The sequence below is a fragment of the Prionailurus bengalensis genome, chromosome F2 (assembly GCF_016509475.1).
Source record: "Prionailurus bengalensis isolate Pbe53 chromosome F2, Fcat_Pben_1.1_paternal_pri, whole genome shotgun sequence".
NCBI classification, from domain to species: domain Eukaryota; kingdom Metazoa; phylum Chordata; class Mammalia; order Carnivora; family Felidae; genus Prionailurus; species Prionailurus bengalensis.
The window spans coordinates 49,155,217-49,168,716 of record NC_057353.1 but is presented as its reverse complement, the minus strand read 5'-3'; the positions used below and the strand labels follow the sequence as shown (position 1 = coordinate 49,168,716).

The window sequence follows — 13,500 nt, the reverse complement described above, 5'->3', positions numbered from 1 at the left end:
GAAGTAAGCAGTTGGGAGGGCAGAATTCACATCTTTTTATTCTTTGTTAGAGATAAAATTCCTAAAGTGCTTGTTAATGTATTTCCTGACACACAAATACCCCCCCCCGCTTTCCTTTATACACCTCAAAATATGAAGCAGTACATGTACTAAAATTTAATATATATATGATTATTAATTGAACCCAACTTTTCAGATATAAAGTACTAAGGACTCTAACTTTAGTAGCAATTAGGTTAAAGATATTAAAATAGTCTGAAACAAGTTTTATTTCACAGATATAAAACAGTTCTGAACATTTACAACTTATACAAAAACGGGTAGCCTTATGTTTTAAAAGGTGCTATCCTAAGACAACGGGAAAAGTTCAAGACCGCGATGACGTCCCAAATTACGGGTTCAGGGAATGGGGCATACGAAGAAAGTATTCTAATCAACTACAAAATCCTGAAACCAGTTTTGAATGAAGGAAAATGAATAATACTGGATTTTCAAACAGTGTGAAATCACACTTTGGTCTGTAAACACATTTAGCTTTGTTTTTTATTCAGATGTATACATTAAACATTATATAAAACGCCACTAAAATGAACCCTTCAAAGGTTTAATAAAAAAGAGGTAGGGAATGAAAATTAAAGAATCTACTTTGGTAGTTCTTCAATAATAATGCGAGACACTGAATTCCATCCAGTAGAGGCATCTCCTTTCGGGTAATCCGAACAAGTCCCAACCCAGATAGCAACATCCACTAGTCCGGCACCAATTCCTTCACAAAGTCCTTCCACTGCAGAACAGAGATGAAAGGTACATCTTTCTTTAGAACGAGAAGCAAAAATCTTCATCTAAATTTTATTGCTTTAGCAAGCTGGATAACGTAGCTATTCAATGTACGATGAATTAAAAATTCTAACACTTAATCAGGACTTCATAAAGATAAAGTTCTCTTTTCTTACCAAGTAAATATTTTTAAGAGATGTATTCCTATCCATTCGATGATATAAGCTTAACAGATAGTTTTCTTACAGGTTTTGACCATAAAAGCAGAGTCTGTTTAGTTCCTGAAAGTTACTGTTTAGGTGACTGAAAACAAAAAAAGCAATTTATTTGACTAAACAAAGGAAGCCTACACTTTTGAAAGCCAAGAGTTTTATTTGATGTGCAGGTCTTTTTTAAAGGAAGTCTTTTCCAACACTTACCTATACACTTGATGCCATTCACGGAGAAGAAAGGACTTTTAAAACATTAAAAGAAATTCTAGCATAATCATTATACCAGTCCTCCAATCTGGGAATCCCATTTTTCATAGAATTTCCTCACGGTGAAAAAACAAGCAGCCTTGTTTTTCCTCTGTGTTCTTCTGCTTTATAAATATACAAATTTTCTCAGGGTCTCTGGACTTTCACATGCTAATATACAACTTGCATTCCATCTTACCATGGTTCTTCTATATTAAAAAAAAAAAAAAAAATCCCCAAGGTCATTTTAACAGACAAAAAGATATGTGTCTGTGTAAGGAGGAAAAGGCACCAAAGGTTGCCAGGTTCTTTAAGAAAATGGGTCCCGACGTGAGTAGCGGAGGGATGCCATCATGCGACTGGTCAGATTTCCCATTTGGTAGGTTAGTACAATCCAGCTGAGCCTCAGTAATGTAGATCTGAAGCTCTGTCCTTCCTTATCGGACACATCAGTGAATCTAAGGTAAGTCCCTCAGAATCCAGTGATATGACTGTGGTTCAGGCCCCTTTCAAAGCGGGGAGAACTAAGCAGTGTGGCCACAATTCCATTTAACCTAGGGCCACACTTGGTGAAAATGCCCAGAAATAATACTCGTGTTCTCCCAAGTTCTGCAGATCCACGGCCTAGAAGCTGGCTCACCTCACACTGCATGATGTAATAAGACAAGTTGGGGTCTAGCATCAGTCTTGCATGAGGAGTCAAAGGGTCACTTCATGGTCTTTAACATATAACAAAATGTTTTTTGAATGCATGAACATTTTTGCAATGATAATATACTACTGCAATTTCTTAAGCATCTAAAATATGTTGGAATTGGGAGTTCTAGACCTATTTTCCTCCTAGACCCAGGTAACAAAGTAGCATTCAAATGTTTTCAAACTCCCATGGATACATCCAAGACTTTCAGTCAACCTCAATGTGCTAAGCATGTCTCCTTTCTCTCAAGAAAGAGTAACAGTGTGAGAGGGAAAGTGACTTTATTATAAGGGTAACCTTCCATAACCTTAACACAGAAACTGTTATGAGTAACAAATTACTTCTGACATTCCACCCAACGGATCACACCAAATGAGTTTCCACAACATGGTTGGGAAATGCTATATTAAATAATTTATAAGGCGTATGCACGTATAGGTCACAGTTCATGGGCCTGAGGGCTTATATCATAGCAAGATATTAGCTCAAACACCTTAAAGGTAATACTATAGAAAGTTAGTTACTCATTCCAACGACTATTTAACACATATCACTTCCTAATCAAATTTTAATTTTATATCCAGATTTTTCTTATTTTAGAGACTGCTTCTCAAGATGCAAAACATATCATCCTTTCCAGCACACGTATCTAAGGACTTAGTGATGAAGCTTTTTAACCGGACCAAAGAGCGGGTTGGGGAGACAAGAGGGCAGGCAAGGAGCTGGTTTCTGCTTTCCTGGACACTGACTCTACTGTCCGGGGTAACACACTTTATTTCCCTGGACCTTCTCCATGTGCAAAAAGAGGGGATTAAAATATCTTCTTTATATCTGAAAGATATGGCGGGGATTTGAGGAAGAATGTGGAAGGGACGCCCTTAATTTCTTAGGAATAAGAAATGTGAGATACTGGTTTCTGGGTTCAGTATCTGACTTGAATCCCCAAAGCATGCTGAAATATAATTTCCTCTGGTTTACAGTGGAGGGATCTCTTCTCTTCCCTCTGCCATTTTTAAGTGCAAGATTAGTGAGAAATCCTTGCAAGAAATCAGGGAAATGAAGCTGGTGATATATACATCTTGTGATTCTCCCAGCATGGGCGGTCATGCTGTGCGATCTCACTGCAACTCAAGAAACCAAATATCGATAGTGGTACGTCTGGGTGATGGCTTTAATCGGCAGCCCCCCAGTTCTATTTCTTGGTATCGTCCAAATTTTCGTGAATGAGCCTTAAGACAGAACAAACCAACCAAGTTTTTTCCCTTACAGTTTAAGCAAACACTGGTTGAAATGAATGTCATTCTTTCACAGAAACAGAGAATGCAATATGGCCATGTTCTCTTTTGCAAGTTCAGCAGACCGTATCCATCCTTTTAAAGGACAAGGCAGAGAAGTAATCTCCTTATCAGTCTATGCTAGTGGATCTCATGAGCATTAAAATAACTGGAAGAGATTCTGCAACCCATTCCCTCAGCAGCCTCCATACCCTTTAAGTCAGACCCCCTGGAGGGGTGGTACTCAAGTACAGGGATTTTTTTAAAGTGCCCCAGTTGAGCCGAATACGTAGCCATGGTTGGAAACCACTGCTCTGTGGCATTAGAGACTGTTTTTCATTTCATCTAACTCAGTAATTTTCATCCTTGGGGATCTTTTAAAAAATACAGTCTGATCCACAGAGATTCTGACTCAGTTGGTCAGAGGTGGGACCCAGGCACCTGCATGGTTTTTTTTTTTTTTAAAGATCCATTTCAGGGAATTCTGAAATGCAACCAGGATGAAGAATCATGTGCTGAAAACCTGCTATAGGTCTCCTTCTCAGAGGCTAGTGAGCCAACATACCAGCGGATTCAAAACCAGTTTTGGTCTCTAAAGACGTAAGGCACATCACGCAGTCACTATTCTACATACCAGAAGAAGTGCGATGAATATTAATTGTTGAATTGAGTTCAGGGCTTCCTTGGTCCAAATAAATTATGGCTTCAATGGGAAGAGGTCCTGAACATTCAGCTCCGTTGAACGTGAAATACCAACGCTGACAGCACGCACTTCGGCATTTTAACCGAAGTGAGCCGCTGAACAAAACTCGTAAAGCACTGTTGGAGCGCATCTTTGTAAATGTACACTCCTGTCACAAACACAGAAACAAGGCTTTATTAGCGTTTTCAACTTTCATTAAAATTACGCTTTCAGGGCTGCCTGGGTGGCTCAGTCGGTTAAGCGTCTCCCTTCAGCTCAGGTCATGATCTAACAGTTCATGAGTTCGAGTCCCGTGTCGGGCTCTGTGCTGACGGCTCAGAGCCTGGAGCCTGTTTTGGATTCTGTGTCTCCCTCTCTCTCTGCCCCTCCCCTGCTCATACTCTGTCTCTCTCCTTCAAAGATAAATAATCATTTTTAAAAAATTTTAAATTATGCTTTCAAATTGCACTGTGAATTTTATTTAACTTTCCTCTTCCTCAAACTACATTATTGTTTTTATTTTTTATTTATTCAATTTTTTTTTCAACTTTTATTTATTTTTGGGACAGAGAGAGACAGAGCATGAACGGGGGAGGGGCAGAGAGAGAGAGAGATACAGAATCGGAAACAGGCTCCAGGCTCTGAGCCATCAGCCCAGAGCCTGACGCGGGGCTCGAACTCACGGACCACGAGATCGTGACCTGGCTGAAGTCGGACGCTTAACCGACTGCACCACCCAGGCGCCCCTCAAATTACATTTTAAAAAGCTTAACTTTTACAGAAGGAGAGAGGTTCTCTGCAAGATAGATAAAAGTCTGATATGAGGTACTCTCAGAAAATCAAATTACAGCATTCTTAAAATTATTCACGTCATTGAAGGTATCTTTTGGTTTTACTCAAAACAGCTAGTCTTCCGTATTTTATTATTTTTTTTTATTTTATTTTTTAACGTTTTTATTTATTTTTGAGACAGGGAGAGACAGAGCATGAACAGGGGAGGGTCAGAGAGAGGGAGACACAGAATCTGAAACAGGCTCCAGGCTCTGAGCTGTCAGCACAGAGCCCGACGCGGGGCTCGAACTCATGGACCGTGAGATCGTGACCTGAGCCAAAGTCGGCCGCTTAACCGACTGAGCCACCCAGGCGCCCCTAGTCTTCCGTATTTTAAACCAAACCAATCTATATATTGACTTTTTTTTTTTCCATTCCAAAAAATATCTCCTGAGCCCTTTATGCTGGATGTTACAGTTACAGCAGTAAATGAAACAGAATCTCTGCCCTTGTGGACTTTATATTCTAGACCAGCCCTGTCCATATTCTAGACTAGCCCTGTCTCTATATACTTATTCTTGACCAGTGTCTTTTTTTGAGCGACAGCAAACAGTACCAGGGATGAAGCACAGGTGGGGGTTTTAGTCTTTACCTATCTGACACAATTAGAAAGCCCGGGTCTTTTTCTCTCATTGCTCTTTGCAAAATTTTAATAAGCAGGAGAAAAAAGTAGAAAAGCAGTAGAAAAAAGCTCTCTCCACTGGCTCACGGTCTACTATCTTTCACTTGCAGAAAACTCCCAAACCCATTCTGACAGCTCCTAAGAAACTTAAAAACGTATTAAATACGTAGAGTCCACACTGATAGTTGTAGAACTCAGCAACTTTTGATGAACTGTAAGTAACCAGTCCGTCCCCGTCAGATGTGTAAAGAAGCAGGCGGCATTTTAACCAAATGCTTTCTAAGAAGTCACATACGAAAGTGCAAGTGGTCACAGTCACCAAAACTATGGAAGCTCTCTGGAACTTCGAGTACGCACAAATCAAATCAAGACAGTCTCGAACGGTTTGCGAGCGAGCAGACGTGAAAAAAGCTGCGGCGAGGAGCATCTCAGAGTGTTCCAAAAGTAAAATCTCTTCTATTTGCATTGGCTGATGGTAGGAGTGGTTACTATCAAGGAATAATATATTGTACATACAGAACCAGGTACGGCACTGGGCAACAAAAGAAGAAAGAGGCTTAGAAATAGCACCAAGCTTCTTCAGCTCTGGGCCATCCCGATCGTCTTGCCAGTTGCTTTTGAAGCAAATACTAATTAAAGTGACTAGAATTGTGAATCAAAATGCTTTGCCACTCAGGCTCTTTTGAGTACTTTTCCCCCACCTCACCGTTACAGACAATTTTTTTTTTTAATTTAAGTTCATTTGTTTGTTTGTTTATGTATGTATGTATGTATGTATGTATGTATGTATGTATGTATGTATTTGTTTATTGAGAGAGCGAGCAGAGGAGAGGCAGAAAGACAGGGAGAGAGAAGCCCAAACAGGCTCCACGCTGTCAGTGCAGAGCCCAAGCTCACAAACTGTGAGATCATGACCTGAGCTGAAATCAAGAGTCAGATGCTTAGCTGACTGAGGCACCCCAGGAGCCTCACAAATTTTTTTTAAAAATTTTGTTAATGTTTATTTATTTTTGAGAGAGGAAGACAGAGTGCAAGCTGGGGAGGAGCAGAGAGAAAGGGAGACACAGAATCTGAAGCAGGCTGTCAACACAGAGCCCGATGCGGGACTCGAACTCATGAACTGTGAGTTCATGGCCTGAACCAGTCTGACGCTTAACCGACTGAGCCACCCAGGTGCCCTCACAGACAAACTTTAAATGCTCACTGGTATATCTCTGGTTCATTCCACCTCCCATAAGCTTAGCAATTTTAAGCCACACCTGCTACCCAGAATAAGGACAAATACCAACAGACTTCCCACTTCGAGATAATTCCTATCACAGGGTAGTTTCTTGGAAATTTTTTCCCACTCTTTCGTGGTCTGGAGCCACAGCAGAATTTCTTACACTAATTTAAATTTAAATTCACTTTAGGACAAGACTGGAAGGTTGCTTACCATCCAACACAGACACTCACACTCTCCCTTTTTAGTTTGCATTTAAAAAGGGGAGAGTAGATGGGGGGCGGGAGGGAGGGGAGGGTGGGTGATGGGTATTGAGGAGGGCACCTTTTGGGATGAGCACTGGGTGTTGTATGGAAACCAATTTGACAATAAATTTCATATATTGAAAAAATACATAAATAAAAAATAAAAATAAAAAGGGGAGAGTAAGTTATGTTAGGTATTATCCGGGCTAAAAAACATGGTGATTTATTTGTCTTAGAAATACCTTTATAAAATCAACTTTGAAATGTTAGCTTTTTTTTTTTTTCATTAATCCTCACTTAAAAGCTACAGGGTCCCTACTCCTTAATTTTGTAAAAAGCCTTCTAGTAAATATAAAATAAAATCTCATCCAAAATTCACACTCAACTATGAAAACTCTTAAGTTTTGCTTCAACTTTAAAATAATTCAGACTTCACTTACCGCGATTTTGCCAAGATCAATGCCGTAATTCAGTGAACTCCACGAGCACTGCTTGTAGTTAGGTGTCCAGGACTCCTCAAAGCTTTCCCTCAGGCATTCTCCCTTTTCTCCTTTGAATCCATCCCGACCGGGGATCCCAGGGGTCCCAGGAATGCCATTGGCCCCAGGGCTTCCGTCTCGCCCGGGCACCCCTGCAGGTCCTTGTAAGCACATTCCATTATACTAGAGCAGAAAAAGGAAATGGGGACAGACTCTCACCGCTTCCGATTCCAAGACTCATTCTGATTAGAATTGCATTTATTTTTGAGCACCTGGAGCGCAGAATCTCTTCATACTACTGGTTCATGTTCTAAATGAGTTATTATAGAGAACTGAATTTAAAGTGATTTCTAAAATGTTAAGATTTCTTTCCTGTTCTTTTCATTGCACAGACTGTAGGCACGCATGCACACGCACAAGTCAAAGATGACACAATGTTTTCATTTGCCTGCTTTTTTCTACTGCTTATTAAAAGTATACACGATTTTTAAATAGCTGTATTTCAGCGTGAACATCATTGAATACACCACCCTATATGCTGTAAAGGGACTTGGATTTCAGAATGATACTTTAACATTTTTCTGCAACCATTGCATTATTTGGGGATACTTAGGCTGTTCCTATTTTGTCTGTCATTAATATTATTGTAATGAAAATCTTCATACATAGAGCTTTCTTCATCTTTTGAATTATCTCCCTAAGATATATTCCTAGTGATAAAATTATTTAAAGAGCTTAGTTAATAATTATCTTAAACGGGCGAAACCTTTGAAATGGATCGCACATCTCCTGCTTCTATTTTTATGTGAAGGGAGGGTCACGAGGGTAACACGTCTGGCCTCCAACCTCACTCCTTCTTAGGAGTGAATGACATGGTTACAGGTGACCGCTGGTTTTCATGAGGGTGGCAGGAATCCATCCAACCTCTTAAGCGCTATGATTATTTCTCGGTGTCAGGTAGAAGTTAAGAGCATGAGTTCTTGCACCAGATTCTCTGGATTTTAATCCTGGCTCAACCACATATTAGCTCTGTGAGATAAGGCAACTGACTCAACATTTCAGTGCCCGTTTCCTTACCTGTAAAATGAAGAAAATAGTAAAGATTCTTACCTGGTAGGGTTCGTATGAGATTGAAGTGAGATAATATATAAAATGTGCTTAGAGCAGTGCGGGGCACAGTAAGCAGTGTATGTCAGCCGGAAGGATTCTTATTATTCCCCCAAGACCATGTGAGGCAGTGATACTGGGCAAGTATGTCTACTCCCTCGGGTGGACCTTGCCAGGGTCTAGAGCTGGGAAAGGGAACATTAGCAAACCTGCCACCCAGCACACATAAGCCACTCATACCAATGTAGCTGGATAAGTGGTAAGGGTGATATTTTATCTCCGTCTAAAATTCCCGTGTCTATTCCTGAGTTGGTCCACTTATTAGGGCCCTCCAAACCCCAAATGCGATCCACTTAAATTTTTACTTTAACATTCCCCTATTTGTGTAAATTATACTGTCATTCTATATAAAGATCCTGTCCAGTGAGAACAACAACAACAACAACAAAACCCAAGATTCCTTACAGATTAAAATAACTTCAAAGCTTATCTTTCAATTTCGCCATCTGGGATTAGATTTCATATTATAAGTTATTTCATATTATAAAATCCAGTAATGACATTACCTAGGAAGGATCCTCATGTATATAATGTTTCCCAATCAATTTCTTTTCCCATCACCAGCTTTATATTTGTTTTTTTACAATTTATTTGAGAGAGAGAGAGAGAGAGGGAGTGCATGAGAGCAGGGGAGAAGGGCAGAGGGGTAGAGAGAGAGGAGAGAGAGAGAATCTTAAGCAGGCTCCATGCTGATGGGGGGGAGGGGAGGCTGGATTCCATGACCTTGGGATTATGACCTGAGGCAAAATCAAAAGTCAGATCCTCAAATGACAGAGCCACTCAGGGGCCCCTCATCTTTGTTTTAATTTTTTTTTTTTAGCACTTATTTCTGAGAGACAGAGAGAGACAGAGCATGAGTGGGAGAGGAAGAGAGAGAGAGGGAGACACAGAATCCAAAGCAGGCTCCAGGCTCTGAGCTGTCAGCACAGAGCCCAAAGCACAGCTCGAACCCACGGACCGCAAGATCATGACCTGAGCCAAAGTCGGATGCCCAACCGACTGAGCCACCCAGGTGCCCTATGTTTTCATAAATGATTTATGTCATGACTTTGGCCACTGCCATTTTCCTGATGTAAGAAAAAAAAAGCACTATTTATTTATTGCCAAGGAAATAGTAAGAAAAGTATTTAATAAAATTTCAAAAGTATTTGAAGACACGCTAAAATACAAAATATTCTAAAACAGGGGTCCCTGGATGGCTCAGTTGATTAAGCATCCAACTCTTGATTTTGGCTCAGGTCATGATCTTACTGTGGTAAGATCAAACCCCAAGTTGGACACCATGCTGAGTGAGCTTGCTTAAGATTCTCTCTCTCTGCCCATCTTCCACTCGTGTGCTCTCTCTCAAAAAAATAAAAAATAAAGAAATAATCTGCATTTCAGTGACCACATAATTATATTGAATTTGGTTCCACAGGTATTACATCTGTCTTCTCACTTTAAAATGCTAACCCTTGGGGCACCTGGGTGGCTCTGTTGGTTAAGTGACCAACTTCAGCTCAGGTCATGATCTCTCAATTGGTGGGTTCAAGCCCAGCACGGGGCTCTGTCCTTACAGCTCAGAGCCTGGAGCCTGCAGCCTGCTTCTGATTCTGTGTCTCCCTCTCTCTCTGCCCCTCCCCCACTCACACTCTCTCTCTCTCACTTTCTCTCAAAAATAAATTTTTAAAAGTTAAAAAAATAAAATAAAATAAAATGCTATCCCAGCACATGCTTAGTACCAGGCAGGGGTTCTATAAATGTCGGTAGAATGAGCCCCTACTTCTCTCCATGGCCACCAGGGGGCAGAGCTTGCTGGAAGCTTGAAAGGAACGCTTTGACAGATTCTGTACAAAGAAGCTGCTTTATAGAATCTGTTGAAACCTTCTTAATGACCACATGAACATTTTTTTTCTCCAGCAAAACCAAATCCAATCTACAGGATGCACCTGAGCTTGGCTGCACAATAAGCTTTTCCAAGCAGGGCGAGATTTGTGGGAAACCGCAGGTACTGAAAATCCATGGAGGAAAAGAAAAAATTGCTAGCTTTATGGAGAAAAGGGGTATTTTGTGTATCATAATTGCAAATTCATAAATGCAAACTGCAGATGAACCACAACCATTTGGTACAGTTTTAAACAACTTAGACACTTAAAATAGAACTGTAGCCCTGAACACATTGTCTGCTTTGTGGAACAAAATTACATAGCACATCACCAAAAAGTGCAGTGTGCGATGGCAGGAATTTTTTTCCAGAGACTTTGAATCTGGCATAGAACTAGCTGCCAGGGAGTTTGGTTTATTAGCTCAGTTTATAATGGCAACTTAACAAATTCAAAACGGTTTTTATCAAAACAATGCCCCCACTTTATGCCCTGCAATGCCTGTAAACCGTATTTGTCTGCAAATAAGATTGGCTTAAGGACTTAAGTTTATTATGTGCCAAGGAATATGGTAGCTTGTGAAAGGACAGCTCTAGACACAGGGCTAGGTTTGTTGATTTTCGGAGGGAAAGAGCTTTAAGCAAACAGACCTTCCCATAGATTAGCCCTTCAGAAAGCACTTGGGCTATTTGCTGTCCTGGAAACTGTCTTCTCCCTTAGCTCCACTGTGATGCTCCAGCTTGGTGGCCACAGGCTGGGGACTGAGGGTATCTGGAAGAACTGACTACCTGTCTGTCTAAACAGAACAATGAAATGGGTCCTTGGAGGGTTAGTGCGGGGTCCCTTCATTTTCCCCTTCTGGCCTTAATCCCTCTGAACCATTCCGGTCCTGAGCTGTGGTCGTCCAGCAAAGTAAATTGCAGCCCATACTTCCTAGGAAGATGACCCACATGACTCATAGTATTCAAGTTACAGAGAGTTGGACGGATGCTTTGTAAGGGTTGTTATTCTCTCCTGCAGGCAGACGTGGCCACCAGCCCCAACACAGGACACGTCACAGGGCTCTGGGCCAGGCCCACCCAAGGGATCAGCGAGTCTAGGGTCTCCCAGGCAGCTCCCAGGCCCACCTTCCAACCTACCTAAGCTCCTCCTTCTGCTCTCACTGCCGCCCTAACCCTCTCCATCTTCCTGGGGTGTGGAGGGCCCTCAGAGGCCAGAAATTATTGGGCGTCTCCCTGTATTTTGGGGCGTCCCACCCGACCCACGTCGCATCTCCGCTCCACGATGGCCCTGCCACTTAGGTCTCCCGTGCGAGTTCCACGACCTCACCGCACGCCTAGCGCAGGTCCTACCTTACACGTGGACGCAGACAAAGCGGGACACCCAGTCGCACGCACGACCCACCTACACAGCTGTACAGACCACCCCGCCCCCAACAGCTGGACGCACGTCCTCCCGGTGCGGCCCGCGGCTCTGTCCCCGCCGCCGCACTCACCAGGTCCACCACCTCCCTCTGCCGGAGCAGCGCCTTTTGCTTCCCCTTGGGGGTCTCGGAGGCGCTCGACGGCGTCCGCAGCTGCAGCAGCAACAGCAGCAGGAGGCCGAGGAGCCGCTGCGGGGAGGCCGCGGCGGGGCCGTGGGGGCGCATGGCGCGCGGCGGCCCGGGGAGGCGCGGAGCAGGAGGAGGAGGAGGAGGAGGAGAAGGAGGAGGAGGAGGAGACGCGGAGCCGGGACCTGATCAGACTCTGGCCCCGCCGTGCTCCCAGGCCGCCGCAGGCTGCATCAATGCCCCTTTCACCCGCGCGCCTCCCTCCGACTCCCTCTCCCTCCCGCCCCTCTGGACACCCGAGTTTCCATCCTGTAATAGGCCAGAGCCCCTACCCCGAGCCCGACACGGGGCGGGCCGAGAGCCGAGCCCGCCCCCTCCGGCGCCGCCGCTCGGCCCGCCCGGACCCTCGTGGAGAAGCCGCCTGCCGAGTCCGGGCCGGTGGCGGCGTTCTGGCGGCCACAGGTGGAAGCTTGGAGGGCGAGAGTGGAGACAGCACCGCCTAAGTGACCCCTGAGAGGCAAGTGCCCTAACCTGGATCCAGGAACCACCTTCAGGGTTTGTCAAACTGGCACTGCGGGCAAGCTCTTTTTAGGAGGTGACATTGGGAGGCGCGGAACCATAGGTATCATCAGGTTCGCCCAGGGGCCCATGACCCAAATGACTAAGATTCAGTGTTTCAGAGCCGCCTGGTTGGGCTCAGTGGGTTAAGCCAGCCAACTCTTCATCTCCCCTCAGGCCATGATCTCACAGTTGGGATCCAGGGGGCCTGGGGCTCAGCGCTGAGAGCTGGGAGCCTGCTGGGGATTCTCTCTCCACCTCTTTCTCTGCCCCTCCCGCCTCTCAAAATAAATAAACATTAAAAAAAACCAAGATGTTTCAGAAACAAACAAAAAAAACCACTCTTAAATGCAGAGAACTCGTAGTTGCCAAAGGGGAGGTGGGTGTGGGGATCTGTGAAGTAGGTAAAGGGGATTAAGAGATACCAACCTCCAGTTATAAAATAAGTCACAGAGGTGAAAAGGAACAGCATAGTTCCTTTGTCAACTATAGTCAACAATGTAATCGCGTTGTATGGGGACAGGTGGTGATTACACTTATTGCGGTGGGCACTGAGTAATGTATAGAATTTTTGAATCAATATGCTGTACACCTGAAACTAATATAACCTTGTTTGTCATTATACTTCAGCAGACATTTTTTTAAATATAAAAAATTTAAAAAGAACTGATGTTTCATAAGTGCTAACACTCACTAAGCCCCAGGAACCACACGAAGTCTTTTACACATACTCTGTGTCCTCTGGACAATCCTAGGGGGGTTGATACCTCCTCTATTTGCACCATTCACAGATGAGGAAACGGAGGTTCAGGGAGGGTAAGTTACATGCAGTGGGAGAAATTCACTACTGAGTGATCATTCTTGACTTCTGACTGATACTCTGTTTCTAATCCCATCTGTCCTCCTCTGTCCATTCTGGAAGAAAGCATCCCCAGGGCACCCAGGCCACCCACCAGGTAGGGTCCTTTATACGCCACTGGCTGGAATCCGGCAGGACAGTTTTGCCACACCTGTAACAAGGTGGAGATTATTCATAGGATGGCAATGCTGCGGAGGCGAAATTCAACTCAGCAAGGT

At 43.5% G+C, this 13,500-nt stretch overlaps 1 protein-coding gene across 1 annotated transcript; it reads right to left on the bottom strand.

Annotated features, from left to right (window-relative positions):
* Positions 1-251: 251 nt before the first annotated feature.
* CTHRC1 (collagen triple helix repeat containing 1) lies at positions 252-12,238 on the bottom strand. Its single transcript, XM_043601522.1, has 4 exons — positions 11,812-12,238; positions 7,249-7,470; positions 3,841-4,057; positions 252-784 (listed from the first exon to the last, which is right to left on the bottom strand). Exons 1-4 carry the CDS (start codon positions 11,962-11,964, stop codon positions 642-644), a joined length of 735 nt encoding a protein of 244 aa, XP_043457457.1. The 5' UTR covers positions 11,965-12,238; the 3' UTR covers positions 252-641.
* Between the last annotated feature and the right edge of the window lie 1,262 nt (positions 12,239-13,500).